Here is a 17,502-nt window from a genome sequence, read left to right as displayed (position 1 = left end):
CTCGTTAAACAATTACAGAACCAGTCTTTCACTATTTAAAACCGTATATTGTTTATATCAATGTTTGTTTGATTCTTGTTCACTGTCTTTGTTGGAGTATAATCTATCAATGCTACCAAGACGCTTGTGGTCTGCGTCTTCTCAGCACGTAATTACATTTTTTCCCGAGGTGCAGGTCCTAACTCCTGCCTTCGTTTGTTCCTGACTGAATTAACAAAGCCAGGACACCCAGTGGAAAATAATGTATAAAGAACATATGGTATCCTGTGTAATCCGCCCTGTACACAATTCTAAATAAAGCTTTCTATAAATATATTAATGCACCATAATGTTGCAGGGCTGATGGTGGTGTGGCTCACTGGGGAGGGAGGTAAAACCATAGCACTGTCTTTGCCCTGTGGGAGACGGGGGGGGCTGACAGACGCCCGGGTGTGAACACTGAGGGGCACTTTGAATAAATCAGCACCGGTTAGTGCGTCACTTTAAAAAACGTTAAAACACGTCATGTCAGACTTCATATGAACTGAGAGAATTTCCCCTCATGGAGAAATAAAACTTCCAGGTCCTTTAATCTATGATTTTCTCTTTTCTACTGTTTTTATTGAATCACATCTGAGAGTTTATAATTAATCCCTTTTTATTTAGGCCTGGGTTTTTCTTTCCTTCAGCTTGAGTGCTTGGTTTGTGACAATCGGCTACACACTACTTTTCACTATGCATTATGGGAAACAATGAATGCACTGTATGGGGTATAACAATTCTAACTAAACATTTGGACAGCCCTTCCTTCACAATGTCAGGCTCTGGGGACTTTAGAGTCAGTAGTTATCATAATGTTCAGTACCTTTCTCCAGCTCCGCGGGGAACAGGTCCAGCCTCTCCACCCTCTTCTCCAGCTCGTACTCGGCAGACGCGGCCATGGGATCCACGTCCTCGTTACGCCGGTCATAGTCCTCGTTGGGGTAAGTGGCAAACACCTGCCGGAGGAGAGAGAGACACCGGGTCAGACTGAGTCACCCAGTCATCCCAGTACTTATCTGATCATAGTTTTTGGGATTTCCTGGAATAAAAGAGACAGTTTGACACTCTGCTTCGAGTTAGACGCTAAAAGCTGCTTTCAGACATGTACTGTATTCCGGACATTTCCCTGAGTGAATGTTTCTGACCCTGACAATGTCCAGATAAGCTCTTCAAGGCCCAGACTCAACTTTCTGGAGATTTTCCAAAGGTCAATTCCGATAATGTCAAAGTCCTCCTTAAAAAAAAGTACCTTCTGACTCTCACTGCCTTGTTTTCACTCGGCAGAGAGGTCAACCAGCAAAGGTTAAACCTGCGGGAAAATGAAATGTGCGTTTCCTCTCTTTTCTCTGCAGCCACGCTGACATATCTCTGCTTTGTTCTTCTACCCACTTCTTCTTGGATTGTTTCCAAATATAGCGACGGCTACTGAAAACAGAAAAAACACTCGACTTCCTGTGCACCGCGGGGAAACGCTGAATCACTGGTGTGGATCAGCAGGTGAAAGGGGAAAACACATTCACACAGACAATGTTGTAGATTTCATATTAATCTTGTTTGTGCATGAATGTTCACATTTAAATCCTCACCTATCATCTGCTGAGACTAAACCAAATAGAAACTAGTTTTAAAAAGGTTTGTTATCATTTAGCTTCAGTTCAATGAGGGTTTTTTTCAGCACTTGTGTGAACAACTTCTCTAGAGAGTCTGGTGGTTTTTAAAAATAGTATTGAACAATTGAAAGTTCCAGTAAACAGACTGTTCTCATGAAACCGCATTTAAATTCACTAGATCCTGATTTGTATTCGCATCAGCAACAAATTCCCACACACACTCACAAATTGTGCAGAAAGAGGAAAGTGTAGAGAAAGTGAAAGAACATTTCCTAGATCCAACCCCTGAACAGCATCTGTTCCAAGATGTCAGTGGTTCTTCCCCGACATTCTGTGTATTTTGTACTCAGGAAAAACATAATCTAATACTAAATTCAATTAACACCAAATCCTGGGAGTCGGACTCAGCCGAGACGAGTCCGACTCGTGGTTTTGATAATAACTCGCCACCGCTGTTAACACAGACATGATTCAATTGAAATTCATCGACCAACTGATCCGAGGAGGCCGCAGCGTTTCCTCGAGGCCTCGGAGCCGGATCGCTTCACCGTGGTAATGTGCACCGAAAACACTGTGGCGAGAAAAATCAATCACAGCCACTGAAGTAGCTCCCATGAAGAGAGAGGGAGAGAGAGGGAGAGAGGGAGGGAGGGAGAGAGAGAGAGAGAGAGAGAGAGAGAGAGAGAGAGAGAGAGGGAGGCCTCTGTTTCCAGGGTCCCGGCTTCCCACATTCACTCTGGTCGAACAGCATGAAAGTTTACATAACCACCTCCAGCATGCTAATGGAGGCCTACTGCAGCTGCGCACACACACAGACACACACACTGACACACACACAGACACACACTGAGCTGAATCTTTAAAAGCCCTCACTTCTTCCGAGGTGATTATGCATGCACCATCTTGCACGGTCCACTAGCCTCACTGATTCAGAGCCGGACCTTCTTCTTCTTCTTCTTCTTCTTCTCCTCTCACACATTCTTTATTTATTTTATCTCTACACTTCTCTCCTTTCATCCCTTTGTTCTCTCCGCTGCCACATTTTAACACTTTTTTTCTCCTCTCTGTTTACTTTGCTCTCTCTCGCTGCCCCCCCCCCCTCAGCTGTTCAGTTTGTCCATCTGTGATACAACCGCTCGTAGCTTCATCTCGACTCCTCCAGTCGCCTCCTCTCCCTGGCAGCCAGCACAGTAAAGAGCCTGTCAGTCCTGACAGCGGCTTTGAAATGCAACCAGCCCCTCCGCTCTGCAGCCATTCAGCGCGGTTGTGTTTTCATGCTTCATCGAACACTGTACACGCTTCTGTTTCCACTCTTCAAGGCTCCATCACCCACCGGAGCAGAGGTTAAGATATCTTTTTCATCTCATCATCACCGTGAGATCACACAAGTGCTGACGAAGCACAAATCACACTGAGGCTTAAATATTACATTTACTCTGAAGTTGAACTGGGGTCAAACTATTAAATACATTTCAAGAACTACTCCCACGTATATTTAGTGCGAACTTAATCTCCCATTGATTAATGAACTGTGGTTTTTTAAGCCTTATTTATATGTACCAGATTGAAAGGGGCAGGGGGTGGAGCCTAAGTCTCATCTTCATATCAACTATACAAACACAACAGAGGTAAGAAACTGCTCATATAACTATATGTTTATCTGATCATCCTCAAATCCACCATTTAGCATTTAAAGATGCTAAATTATCAAATGACTGTTTCAAGCTTCTCAGATGTGGATTCAGGTCAAATTTCTGATTAATATCATTTGAACCTGAATATCTGAGGATTTTAGTTGGAAAAAACAAACGATTTGAAGACTTTCACTTTAAAATGTGATTTTTACACTTATCTTTAACCTTTTACAAACTGTACAATCCATCAGAAAGGGAATCGACATATGAATCCACAATGAAAATAATAATTACGTGCAAATACGACTCCACTGACACGATTTAAATCACAGTTTCTGACACCAAACTGGACCTGACCCCGTTGCTGATGACAGATAGCACGGCAGCAGCACTGACATCTAATGGCTTCTGATTTAGGTTACCTTTGTATTTAGAGGGATTAGCAGAATGTGGATTACAGACGATCAAACTACACTGTTGGCATCCTCAGTAAAAACAGCATAAAACAACAACAGCGCACGCCAAAGCCTGCGTGGCCCCCGTGCACCGCTCCGCTCCTTGGGTTTAAAGATCAAGGGGCCACAGCTGGTGGCCCCCGTGCCCTCATTCCACAGCCACGCCGCTGCAGAGGATCAGACCACCAGGCTCTGCTGCGTTTCAACGTGGCACTGGAAAAACATTGTGGGGTGCTGGGACCTGCAGCCTTGAGCGAGCAGCCTTGAGCGCTGAAGGCCGGGCGACACTCTTGGCCTCGCGGACACTTTCGCTTCCTGACGACAATGATCCCACTCTGGGACCCAGACTGGGCTAATTGGATCCCAGCATGATGCAACACTTCACCTCACATCCAGCCTGCAGCGTGGTAGAAGAACTCCTCGGACAGTGAGGTGGCTATCTTTGGAAGACAAACATTGGGATTAAAGGCAGGGTGGCGGAGGGGGGGGGGGGGGGGGGGGGTGGAGACGGACACTGTTCCAGTTGTGGCAGAGAGTAGGTCAGAGGAGCTAACAGATGGCCAGGAAACTCCCTTCCTCCCTCCCTCCCTCCCTCCCTCCCTCCGTTTCCAGCCGCATGGGATGTCCTACAAAGCTCGGCGAGCAGCGAGCAGCTCCGGAGCCTCGCACCAGCTCACAGATTGTGTTTTGCATCTATAACGGGCGCCGGCTCGAGACAGTAAAGAGTATAACACACAACCGACATGTGACAGCTAACACTTTACAATGCAGCTGCCGTGACAGGCGATGGCTAAATGATAGAGCTGCAGCAGAAGGCCTGGGCTCCCCCCCCGCATGTGGTTGCATGTTGATGGACCTCTGGCTACAGTGTGATGTAACACTGTGGTGCTCTAACCAGCAGGACAGAGCATACCCCCCCCCGAAACCTCACCACACCCCCCTGCCCACAGCAGCAAGTCAACCACCATGTTTCTTTCCCTCTGCACTCTCTTATTGTGGATTCAGCCAATAGGAAGTGAGGGGTTGGTGCCATTGGTTTTTCCCCCAAACAGAAATAGCACCTTTCCGCTCAGTCTCCCAACTTTCCACCACTTTTATTGACCTTTCGACTCTCGCAATTGTTTCAGCCGGTCTCCACTTCTGCTTTAAAACGCTGCAGTGTTTTAAGGTGATTACCGAGCCTGATGGGAGCTCGGTGAAATGGCTGCTCCTGCTATTTGGCTGGACCAAAAGAAGCTCTTCTCCTCTTAATGGACTAATGACACCCCCATTAATTGCTTTCCCAAACGACCACAGGTCAAACATGTCCAGAAGATGCAGCTGCTCCTGCTATTTGGCTGGACCAAAAGAAGCTCTTCTTCTCTTAATGGACTAATGACACCCCCATTAATTGCTTTCCCAAACAACCACAGGTCAAACATGTCCAGAAGATGCAGGTGATTGATCCCAAATCCTCCTAAAATTGGGGGTTAATCCAGGTCCCAGATGTACGACACGCAGATAGAAAATAGGGACGCCACCCCTCATGGCCGCCGCACTGGGCCGCTCTGCCCGGCCAACAAAATGGATATAGTGGGCTTGTCATCGTAATGGCTGCATGGCACCAGAGTTCATCCATTTTGGCAGGACAGTGTTTGGTCAGCAGTCGTATTTAGGCTTAGCACTGACTCCGGGGACAGACATGACAGCAAGAGAATAAGGTCAGCCACAGACAACTCAATAGCAGGATCGTATCTGGATGATGGAGACTTTACAACTACATGATAACTATACTGCTCACATCACTGTATCAATATTTATCTAGATATACTAGTATTATTTGTGTAATTTGTATTATACTTCATTATATTCGGTAGTCGACTAACTACCACATTATTTTCTATATATGTTGTTTGACAAGATATGAATAATTTAGGTTAAATATGATAATACATTTTATTCCCCGGCGCCTTTCTACATACCCAAGGACACCTGACTATATATAAAACAAATAAACACATGAATAATTTAAGGTAAACCATCAAATCACGACTAGACAATCATTGCTCGGCCTTGGCAGAGGCATTTCATCGTCACATAAATTGATTTGAGGACTTTCTGCAGTTTTATTTTTGCACATATTTGTTTTCCCGTATTTCTATGCACATCCCTTGTGTCGCTGTTAAATTAAAAAAATCACACACTTCACCGACAGTATTGTGTTATTCCTCTGTGCCACAGTTACCAACCGCTTGACAACACACAGCCTGGGTTGGTGTGTAATTGTTTACATGAGTCATAAGCAGACAGAATATTTCATTCAGAATCCCATTTGAATCTTAAACAATTAGCAACTCATGTAAACATCATGATCTAAATAATATCTGTATAATATCCGAATACTTTCCATGTGAACAGGTCTAGTGAGACAGTGCTGCACTGGTTAACATGGGACCTGCATCAAAACAATGGGGAAAAGTGTCGTAGAACAAATCTCGATCGCTTTGTGCTATGGAAATATAAAAAAGCATCTGTCTTATCTCTTAATTTCTCCGTTGGGAGTCAAAAAGCTGTAAAGTCTGGGAAGCTCTATCACTTCAGTCACTTCAACCAGCGTGTGTCGTTCTGTAGGAGCTCATCAAGACGAGGGCAGGTCTGAGGAGAGGACTTGTAATCCGTCTGCCCCCCCGCCCCTCCCGCCTGAGAGCAATTTACTGTACGGAAACGCCTCTGAGTCTAAGTAATAGACGGTTTGAGGATAACTCTGACATATGGTGATGCATCACCTCTCCCCCTGGGGCCGTCGCTCACCGGCTGACCCCAGCGGCAAACACTGAACATCCAAAGGGTTGCATTATGGGTACTCTTTCTTTCATGGTTTACAGCCATTCCTCCTCACTGTGCGTTTGTCAGATTTCAACACCCTCAGTTTATGATAATCTAAGAACAGTGATGGTTTTTGCTAATGATAGAGTGTGAAAGAAAATCATAGGTGTTCTTTGAGCCGAGTGGAGGGGCGGCTGCTCGGAGGCGCGTAGGCAGCAGAAACCCAGGTGTGTGTCTGTCTGTGTGTGTGTGTGTGTTGTGGTGTTGATTGAGGGGAGTGTGAGAGTAGGCAAAGAGTGAGAGCGAGGTGATGAGGCTGCACGGAAAATAAATCTGATTATTTTTGGTTTGGAGGGAACACAGTGTCAAGCCAGGGGAGATTATCCATTTCATCTTTTCTACAAAAAATCCCTCTCCACCAGGAGCCCAATACGATCAATACTAAAAATACAAATCCCCACATGCCAGGGGACCACGACCTGAACTTAACCATCCACAGACACCCGAGTGATTAGAGAAGGAAGCCATAACAAACAGGGAATAAATAAGACGGCTTCCTGCGCTGGACGGCGAGGCGGCCCTGAGAGGCGAGGCGGGTCTGTGACGATAACAATGCTGCTATTTTTACTAACAGAAGGAGACTGGTGACAAAGAGCGAGAAGGGAGAGAAGAAGGGAGCGGGAGAGAGAGAGAGAGAGAGAGAGAGAACGAGGAGGAGCAGACAAAGGCTGGAGTGTGAACTCTATTTTTTGCCGATTTGAGACGGCGAGGGGAGACAGAGACGAGCGTTCACAGAGACAGAGGACATGTGCCCAGACGTCCAACCGCCATCGCCACAACAAGCCGTGGCTGTGGCCCAGAGCTGAGGGGGGGAAATATGCACTGACATAAATGGCCACTTCCTGTTTGGAGCTGACACCGTGACTTCACAGCGACAGAGCCGTTATACAGTCGCATGACATTTTGAGCTGCATAATAACGCCCCTCCCATTTGACCTCGCTCCCCCGCCTCTCACCCAGCCCTGCATCAATCTCCATAACAAAGGCCACAATGATACAGTGTGAAGGGACGCAGCGGGAGGTTGTTCTCTGGTGACGGCAGCAGTGTCACAAACAAGTTCTGCTTTTTGTTTTTTATAATCCAAGCCTGAGATTTGACTTCTTCATCGCAGCACAAATAAAAGCTTCCTCCTCCGGCTCCATCCTCGATCTCGTGAGGATGAAAAGGCTGTTTTCTCATTTTCTCCTGCTTTAAACTCACAATGACGGAGACACTAAAGCTCCGGAGTGAGTAATAAGGGATTTATGGGATTTTCAGCACGGGTGAGGAGGGGGGTAGAGATCATTGTGTGGATATTAGAGCTCAACAGAAGCTCAGCACAAGTACTGGAGGTTTTTTTTATTTCTCATTTGCTTCAAAGCTGCATTTCTTTTTATTTGTTTAGTTTTTAACGTATTTGTAAAGCTATTATCATTTTCCGTCCTTTCCTTGAGGAGATAAGTTTACAGCCAGTGTTTCTCATGCATCATTGATGTCTCGACAAAACAGTTTAATGAATTTCCTTCCTCATAAAATAAACAAACATTTACAAAGCTAAATTTTATTCTCATTGTTTACCTCCTAGCTGCTCGATTGGGAGATTTCTTGAAGCACTGTGCCCGAAAAGACCAAAGCTTCGTCAATGGGAAACAAAAGTGACTCCTCAGAGCAAGAAACACTATTCATACAAATCAGCAACAGGGGGCGCTCATGCTCACGACCAGCACACGCTGCTACAGCCCTTTCACCTACAGAGGACAGAGCTACTCGATTGCGATGGCTCCAGATGTCAGTGACTGCAGTAGAACGTTGCTATAACAGTTGAAGTTACTCGAGATAACGTGACCAAAACATTGGCTGACGCACGCCGGACCAATCACGAGCCAGCTGACGTCTCAGCTGTCAATCATGAAGCTTCACCACATTGTATAAGCCTCAAGAACAAGGGGATGAAGATGCATTGGGCTTTACTTTAGCTGAGCAGTCAGGTCGGCCATCTTTGTTTACAGTCTACGAAGAGAACTCTGGACAGACACACAGATTGCCCCATTTGTTGGTACCTATTGTCGTGGTAATGCTCATCAATAGCTGGGTCTCAATTCTTTCTTCTGCGTTTGAAGACCTAGCAACTGGGAGACTAGTCTGTTCCAATTCAAAGGCTCCCACAAATGCCCCCCCCCCCCCCCCCTTCGGAGCACTGTAGGCTCCCCCAGGCTCAAAATATACCATAATACATTGGGCTTCATCCGAATTCATTCATATATGGAAGTACTCAAGTGATCAGCTAACAATGCGATCTATGAAGCTCCTCACACAGCTTAGGAATGTGTAAGGTGGAACTTCTGAAGGACCCCTAAAGGAGGGGGTGCCTTCAGTTGCCTGTTCAAATATTAACCATCAGTCTACAATATTGCTCAGGTCTCCTTTACAGACCTTAAGCTCATACACACGTTTCAGGACCTGGTGGTGAAGAGTCAATGTGCAGCCGGAAGAAGAGAGCAACTTCCAACTCGACTGGTCGTGATACGGGACAGGAGCCCTTTGTCACTGGGATGGTTTCAGTGTGAGGGGATGTGTGTCTGTGTTTTTGTGTGTGTCTGTGTTTTTGTGTGTGTGTGTGTGTGTTTTTGTGAGATGTTCAGTGTCAGGGCCCACTTCAGCTGCCTCAGACCTTGAGGCAGAGCAGCGAGTCTGAGCTGCTGAGGATCCGATGCTCCTCTCCGGATCATTACACCACCCACAGACACGCAGAGACACTTTAAATCAACTCTACCTCCTCCTCCCCACCCCCCCCTCTCCCATCTCACTGGTCCAAGAGGAGATTTCTCGCTTCCCCTCTCTCTCCCTCTCTCTCTCTCGCTCACACACAAATAACACTCCATTACTCATTCAGCTCCTCGTCCACTGTCCACTATCCACTCCTCTAAAAACAGGGCTAACTATCCAGGCCATCTTTTTTGTTCCTCCTCCTCCTCCTCCTCCTCCTCCTCCTCCTCCTCCTCCTCTCTCTGCACCCCCCACCAGGCAATTATTTACAGAAGCAGCTCCAGATAAGTATCTACATTGCAGCTCTTTAGGGGCCCGTGTCAGCTGCACAGCAGGAATGCACAACCTTCCGCTGACAACTGGGGACACTGGCCAGAGAGGGGCCGTGGGGGTGTGTTTTAGTGGTGTGCACTGCCACCCCCCCCCCCTGCGTTGGAACAGGGGTGAAAAATCAAAAAGGTCAGCATCATTGTGACACCGGCAGAGGCTGAGTGAGTTCATTAAAAGAGCTGACGGAGAAGACTGCGACTAAACCGCCGGTGGAGGAACTTTGAGGTCAAGTTCACACTTGACAGGCGGAGGAGAGAGAGGACAACCAGGATTCAGCTCCTCAGCCTCAGAGGGGGGGGGGGGGGGGGGGGGGGGTCTCACCTCCTCATCTTCATAACCTGGAATCAGAGCTGTTAGTTTGTTGTGTGTGCGGATCACGTGTCCTCACCTTGATGACGTCCGTGCTGAAGCGGATCTTCCTGGACATGGGGGGGCTCTCCTCCGCAGGCAGCCCAGCAATCTCCACACAGCTGGACTCCGGCTCGTAGCTGTCGTCCTCCTCCTCCTCTTCCTCCTCCTCCTCCTCCTCCTCCTCGTCCACTTCCCCATCCTCTCCCACCGCGCTGTAGGTGCTGATATCCAAAGAGTCCAGAGCCGACCGGTCGTCCCTCACAGTCCTGTCCTCCTCAGCATCCTTGTCCCTCTCCTGCCTCAGCATCTCTCCTCCCTGCAGGTCTTCTCCGTTCTCCACGGAGATGCGGATGTCTCCATGCTGTGTTGTGCTGGAGGACTCCGAGAGTTTGACCTCAGCACCTGCGTCTGATACAGTGCGTCCTCGCTCCTCTCCCGCACTCAGGGGACGCTCAGACTTTGGGGAGCCTCGGCCAACACTCTGGCCCCCATTGATGCCCTCAGACGGGGCAGCCATCCTTCCCCTGGGGGCCCTCGGGGGCCCCTCTTGGTCCCTCTGATAGCCTGCATCCTCGTCCTGGCCTCCTGCTGCAAAGGCACTGACTCTCTTTGTGATTATTTTGGAGTTCAGCACACCCACCTTGGCGCTGACCCCTCGGGAGGGCAGCGGCGGGGTGGAGGAGAGGCGGTGGAGGTTGTTCCGGAGCTCGGCGGCCCGCTCGAACACGGCACTGAGCTGGCTGACGGTGGGGGACACGGCCTCGCTGGTGTCCAGGCTGTCCAGGGACTCGGTGCTGCCGTTGAACCGAGCCATCACGTCCAGCCTGCCCTCCTGGAAGCTCGAGGCCTTGTCGGTCTTCAGCAGGACCCGGGTGGTGGCCAGCTTCTCCTGCTGCTGCTGCTCGAAGATGCGGCGGGTCTCCTGCAGCTTGGAGTAGCTCGGGGACGAGGCCCGCTGGTGCCCGTTCTCCGGCTTGGGGTCGAACTTGTTGACGCGCTCGGACACGGAGGACCCGAGCTTCAGGAGCGCGCTGTGGTCCACGTTCTCGTTCAGGCTCCCGGCTCTGGGGAGGGAGAGACGCACGGATTTCTCCGCGCTCCTGTCGTCCTCCTCCTCCGCCTCTGCGTCGGCCGGGGCCGTGGTCTGCATCTGCTGGAACATGTTCTTGATACGGTGCACGTTGGAGCCGTACCTGCGTCCCCGGGGGCCGTCCTGCATGTCCCCGTTGGAGGAGACGGGCCTCAGGGCCTGCATCCCCGCCTCGTACGCGTTCCTGTGCGGGGACGGGCTCCGGAGCGTGGAGCCAGAGCCGGTGCTCTTGGATGTGGATTCGGTCTTCATCATGGTCGGGTCAGGCGGCGCAGCGGATGCTCACGGACGGCATGCCTCCTGTCTCGAGCCCCCGGCGGTGAAATCTGTGCGGAGAGCCCGACGAGCCCGGCAGATGGAGAGAAACAAAAACAACAGATCGCATTAGAGGAAGAGGAGGAGGAGGAGGAGGAGGAGGAGGCCCTGTCTGCATCCGCTGCGACTCACGTCCCGACGCTACGGAGAAAGTGTGCACGATGCATCTGTCATTAGCCCGCTCCCCGCTACACAATGAGAACCTGCAGCGGAGAATCGCGTTGATGGATAAAGAGCAGAGACGCAGGAGAAGCGGAGCAGCGCGGATTGACCGCAGCTGAAGACAGATTGCTTACGTTTAATCCCTTTTTCCACTCAGCATCATTTTGATCTGTTCATTCTGGAAGCTGCAGATTTCTGCTGCTGCTGCTGCTGCTCACAGCTGCTGCTGCATGGAGGAGCGAGCCCCGGGTCCTAGTGCCCGTCCTGTCTCCTCCTCCTCCTCCTCCTCCTGTGGGTCTGTGTCTGCAGCTGCAGCAGCATCACTGAGACTCATTCATTTATAACCTGCAGGAACCGATAATGATAGCATGTGTTTGTGTGGGACATTTCATCCATAACACACTGGAAACAGGTTTTAATGGTGCAAAGTTTGGGATAAACAAAGGAGTCATGATAGAATATTATAGATACAAGAACAGCTCCAAGAGATAAACTGTCTAAAATGAATGAAAGAAATGAAGGCTCAAAGCAGTGTGTGTAATATATATGTGTGTGTTTGTGTTTTTATATAAGAATGCACTAGTTTAATTGTAAAATATAGAGTAAAGTTAAAAATAAGATAATAAGGTAAGATAAGGTAAGATCATTTAAGGTCAGATAAATTAATGCAAGATTATTCGAGATGGGGTAAAATGGTAGAACAAGGTAAGATATGAGAAGATAAGGTAAGCTAATAAGGTTGAAGAAGGTATGTAAGTAAATTTAAGATAAGATAAGGCAAAATAATGAGGTAAGGTAAGAAAATAGAAGAAATTCTGCATTCCATTCCATCTCAGAGCTCGTAATTACTGACCCCGAGTTGGAAGCTGCGACTGGAACTTTGTACACTTGATGCAATATGAATAAAGTTTTTTTAGTATCATTATTATAATTTCCCACATTTGAAAAAACCCTCTAACTCCATCTGACAGGTCAACCTGAGGTGTTCTGAACTCGACTCTCATTAGGACCCAGAGAAGCTTCCCTCACGTCAAATCTCTGGTAACACATCCGTTCTTCTCAGTCCACATTGTTGCTTCCTGCGTCCTGCGTCTGTCAGCACAGATGCAAACATACACTAGTATAGACAAAGCCCCCCCTGCTGCTCTCACACTGATCTGACTGTAAACTGATTCACCTGCACAAGGATACACACTCTGAGTCTCCATGGGACCACAACACACTGAACTCACTCTGTCTGACAGCAGAGACTCACTGAGGCTGAAGGACACAACTGCAGGGAGGAGGTCCACAGAGGCTGAGCTGCTGTCAGTGAGGCAACAGCGCCCCCTAGCCCTGCAGGGAGAGTCATGGTGTGTAACCTGAGGAAAGTGACTGAGAGTGAAAGAGTTGAATGAATAAAATTAATTTTTTTCTAACTTTAAATCAATTCTTGTAAGATATCAGTTTAGAAAAAACATTTAATCAATCAGAGTACATACGTTTTATTACGTTATTATTGTGTTGCTATTATTTTAACGTTTATTATTGCTGTGTGTGTTGTTATATTCCCTGACCTTATTTACCTCCTTAGCCCTGAAACGTTCTCATCCAGTTTAAAACATTTAAAGTTCTTTGTAACTGTGTTTTTTAAAGTGCTGTATAAATAAAGTTGATTATTTACTAACTTGTGCCGCCAGTAAATAAAGAGTAAAATGATTTTCTAGATATATGAATATTTAAAACTGCTGTCATCCATTCTTTCAGATGCATTAGGTTCTTCAATAGAAATTACATGGAGAAAAAAAATATGTAATCTATAAATCTACAATCTTACTGTGATTACTCTAATTAAAAATCTCAGTTTACCTCCAGCTTTAATAAAAGAACTGATCATACAACCAGGGGCAATAGTCCCGCCTCTGATTCCCTCCACATTTCACAGTGAAGCCGTCCGGATGTTATTATAGGTGAGTGAAGTATAAATAGACGTGACACGTCGCGGGCTGAGACCAAGCCCCTCTCCGCTTGCCCCTGTCAATCAAAAACCAAAACAAGATGGCAGGCTGCAGGAGCTGGGTCCTCTTCTTCACAGGCAAGTTTATTATTTCTATTCTATTATTTCCACTTCCTGAGACAACACAACAGCAGCAGGCCTCCATCCGGCTGGGGTATCAGATCTGTGGGTTGTTTAAGTGTAAACATGATGTCAGCTGGGAAGGATCAGAGGCCCTACTGTTAACTCTCCAACATCAAGGGGGGGGGGGGGGGGGGGTCTTTTAAGTGTTTAAAGTCAAGTTAAACTTTGTGAACATTCAGATTCATCTCTGTGCTTTTTCTCTCTACCTCGTCCTCCCAGTTTGTGCCCTCAGCTGGTTTGGGGCCGGGGCAGAGATCAAATTCACCATTCCTGTTGGGAAGTTTTTCACATACGAGCTGATGAGAGAAACTTTCCAGAACGACTTTGAACCTTTGTCCAAACTCTACGGTGAGACCCCAAAGTCCTGAAGTTCACCCATCAGACAAACTTCAACTGTGCTATTGTGTGTGTTTATTCATCTGCTCCTCTCTCTCCCTCTCTCTGTGTGTGTGTGTGTGTGTGTGTGTGTGTGGAATGAAGCCGGGTATTTGTATGATGACCCCATGATTTTTAAGTGCAACAGGCAGAACTTCCCCGACCTCCCGGAGTGGCTGCGCTTCACCCAGAGGCATCCCTACGATAACGGCTTCCTGTACGGCACGCCGATGTCTCCGGGGAAAAGTATCATCGAGGTAAAATGTCAACTCAGACGTGCACAACCAGGAAACATGTGTTACTGTAATAAACTATGTAGAAAATGCACAATACATTTAAAAATATGTTTACTTCTTGTTTTCTTACTTCAGGTTCTTTATATTTGGTTAAATTTGTGTTTTATTTTTATTTATGATCAAGTTTATGGTTAAACTGTATCAATCATTTCTTTATCATAAGGGTTTGATAATAATATTTATAAGCCACTATATCGGTATAATAAATTATTTTACTTCCCTTCAATATCAGCATCTGTTCCTAAAAATCCTAACCTCAACCGTGACCTCTGACCTTATTTAAGTTATATTCTGACATCTTGTTTTTCCTGTTCCTGTAATAAACCTCTCAGACATAAATTTCTACTGCAGCTAAAATGAAGGGGAATCTGAAAAGTCAATGGAAAACGTCAGGTTTCTTTTTGCAACCCTCGGAGACAAAGGCTTGAATTTCTCTCTGGTTCATCAATAATTCAGCAAGAAACTGATCTTTGAAGAAGAAGAAGAGAAACACAAATTTCTGAAGTTTCACTTTAGTCTAAAACAGAATTTATTACAACTTGAAAACCAGCACTGCTACATTTACATGTAGCCTCAGTTTACAGCTGTTCACCCGAACTCGACCCTTTACCCTCTTCAGACTTCATCACACACACATGAGATTCTTTTGGAGCACAAAGTCAAAGCTTTAAATCTAACTTCTCGTTTCTTTTGTACAAAGCTGCCAAAGACCTAAAGAAAATACACAAAAAATGACCAGAAATGCACAAATCTTTATCGTCAGTCACTTAAACAATTATTTTTCAACATTCCAAGGTTGTGTGTGCAATTTTGTCATTATTCCAACTAATTTTGCGCCTATTTCATGGAAAGTGTAACACAAAAAATTCCCTGTCACTTGATTTATTATTCTAATTAACTGTTATGTCCTTTCTGACAGGTCTACGCCATGAACAAGCGGAACTATGAAACTACCAGACAAATATTCGTCATTAAAATTGTTGCAGGTATTTAAATCATATCATAGATGTATAATTAACTTTACTGGTGATGATGAATAATTTGTATTTATATATAATTTGTATATTCTCATGTCTGGCTCAGAGAAGCTTCTGCCTTATCAAGCTGAGTTCTTCATCAAGCTGAGGGAGATTGAGAAGGTGCTGCCCTCTGCTGTCCAGGATGAGATACAGCAGGATCTGCAGAAGCTGTGGGACACTGAGGCCTTGGAGATCCTCAACATGACCAATGCTCTGGACCGAGGAGGCCGAGTTCCCCTCCCCCTCGCTGGACACTTCGAAGGGTAGACCCGCAGATTCCTGCTGCCTCATTGTGTGGACTGAAATGTGTGTTGGTTTAAAACCCCTCTGCCTCTCTTTGTCAGTGTGTATGTGAAGGTGGGGTCCGAACAGTACTTCTCAGACTGTCTCCTGAGGGCCCTGACCCCCCAGTACCAGAGGCAGTGCACGTCGGGGGCCAAGGTCAAGATCCCTGGAGGCTGTAACTTCTGCAGCATTCCCAGCAACTGCATCAGCTGGTGCAAGATGGAGCTGGTGAGGCAAACCCACTTCTGCACACTTGTAGTAAATGAAAATATAAAACACAAGATTACTTCAATGTTTTGAGATGAGGAAAAGTTATATGCAAAACTAATTATCTCTCAATATAATAATAATAATATATGATGTAAAGCAGTTAGTGACTTTTTACACACTTTCCTTGTCACTCCTCTCCTCCTCCTCCTTCTTCTTCCTCTCTCATCTTCTTCCTCCTCCTCCTCTTCATCTTCTCTCCTCCTCTCTCCTCATCTCTCCTCTCCTCCTCCTTCTTCCTCTCTCATCTTCTTCCTCCTCCTCCTCTTCATCTTCTTCTTCTCTCCTCCTCTGCAGTTTGATCTGACGAAGCGGGAGCCGGCTCCTCCTGCTCCCACCATCGGCTCCGGGATCCTGGAGGCCGCAGGGGACTTCATCCCCCCCGAGTCCCCCCCGAGCAGGGACTTTTTCCCGGACTACCTGGTGACGGTGATCGTTCCTCTGATCCTCGCCATCATCCTGTGTCTGCTGCTCGCCTACATCATGTACGGCCGACGAGAGGGAGTGTATGTATCTTTATCTTTACCTCCAGCCCCCCCCCCCACAACCCCCCACTACAGGGAGAGCCTTTGTAAACTCTTCATTGATCCCAGTGAACTTAGACATGTTGTTCTTTTGTTTTTATTTCAGTGAAAAGAGGAATGCAAGGACGAACCAGTGAGTACAATTACTTTTTCATTCTTTTCTTACACTTGCTGTTACCAGACCTTTTTTTTTTGTTGCAGTGGTGATATGTAACTAAGTACATTTACTTAAGAACTGATCATAAGTACAATTGTAAGGTGCTTTGATGAAAGGGGAATATACTATTTACTCATATTAAACTTGTTCTGTATAATAAACTATTTAAAAATGACGTGAAGCCTTTAGAAAACCCACCTCACAGTGAGTGATGCTCTGTTTTTCTTGCAGGATCCAGCTCTACCACCACCACACCATTCACGGCAACACCGACGAGCTGAGGAGCATGTCGGGGAGCCGCGGCGTCTCTCCACCTCTGTCCACGCTGCCCATGTTCAACAGCCGCACCGGGGAGAGGGCGTCTCCCTCCCTGCAGTCCGACAGCCCCACCATCCCCCTCATCATGGCCCAGCAGTAAGACCCTCACCCACTGACTCACCCACTCTGATGACTCCTGTCCCTTTTCCCTGATTGACTAACACACATTTGTTTTTCCTCCCGTCTGTACAGTGATCCCTACTGTGACACGCTGCCCAGGTAAACACCATCATCGGACTTCCTCCCATTCTTTATTACTGATGATTCAAACGTTTCGTTTCCTTTCTTTTGCAGATAATAAGATAAAGGACAGAGAACGTGTCGTTCATGCACCAGTCAGCTGCCACAGATGTAGATTTGCTGTGACAAATGTGTTTTTTCTTCTTTGCCATCTATTTAAATAGATGAAGTGTGCAGTTTTCATTATTCCACCCCTGTTGGATTATTAATAAAAAAAACATCAAAAGCCTTTATTTGTTGTATCACCTCTAATCTGCCCTTTATAGATAATTAACATCCACACCCTCCATTCTATAGATGCCTCACACAGCTCATTGCTACAG

The 17,502-nt window shown here is 46.8% G+C and overlaps 2 protein-coding genes across 2 annotated transcripts; one reads left to right on the top strand and one right to left on the bottom strand.

Annotated features, from left to right (window-relative positions):
* Positions 1-818: 818 nt before the first annotated feature.
* On the bottom strand, positions 819-12,045 carry LOC133931834 (neurabin-2-like). Its single transcript, XM_062378779.1, has 2 exons — positions 10,050-12,045; positions 819-977 (listed from the first exon to the last, which is right to left on the bottom strand). The coding sequence occupies exons 1-2, from the start codon at positions 11,355-11,357 to the stop codon at positions 819-821; spliced, it is 1,467 nt and encodes a 488-aa protein (XP_062234763.1). The 5' UTR covers positions 11,358-12,045.
* Positions 12,046-13,909: 1,864 nt separating this feature from the next.
* sgca (sarcoglycan, alpha) lies at positions 13,910-17,408 on the top strand. Its single transcript, XM_062378373.1, has 10 exons — positions 13,910-14,046; positions 14,179-14,330; positions 15,289-15,355; positions 15,453-15,651; positions 15,733-15,901; positions 16,238-16,446; positions 16,571-16,597; positions 16,853-17,035; positions 17,132-17,158; positions 17,234-17,408. Exons 1-10 carry the CDS (start codon positions 13,998-14,000, stop codon positions 17,235-17,237), a joined length of 1,086 nt encoding a protein of 361 aa, XP_062234357.1. The 5' UTR covers positions 13,910-13,997; the 3' UTR covers positions 17,238-17,408.
* Positions 17,409-17,502: the final 94 nt, after the last annotated feature.

This window comes from Platichthys flesus, chromosome 20, assembly GCF_949316205.1.
Source record: "Platichthys flesus chromosome 20, fPlaFle2.1, whole genome shotgun sequence".
NCBI classification, from domain to species: Eukaryota; Metazoa; Chordata; class Actinopteri; order Pleuronectiformes; family Pleuronectidae; genus Platichthys; species Platichthys flesus.
Note: the sequence above shows the minus strand (reverse complement) of the source record. Positions and strands in the feature narration are given on the sequence as shown.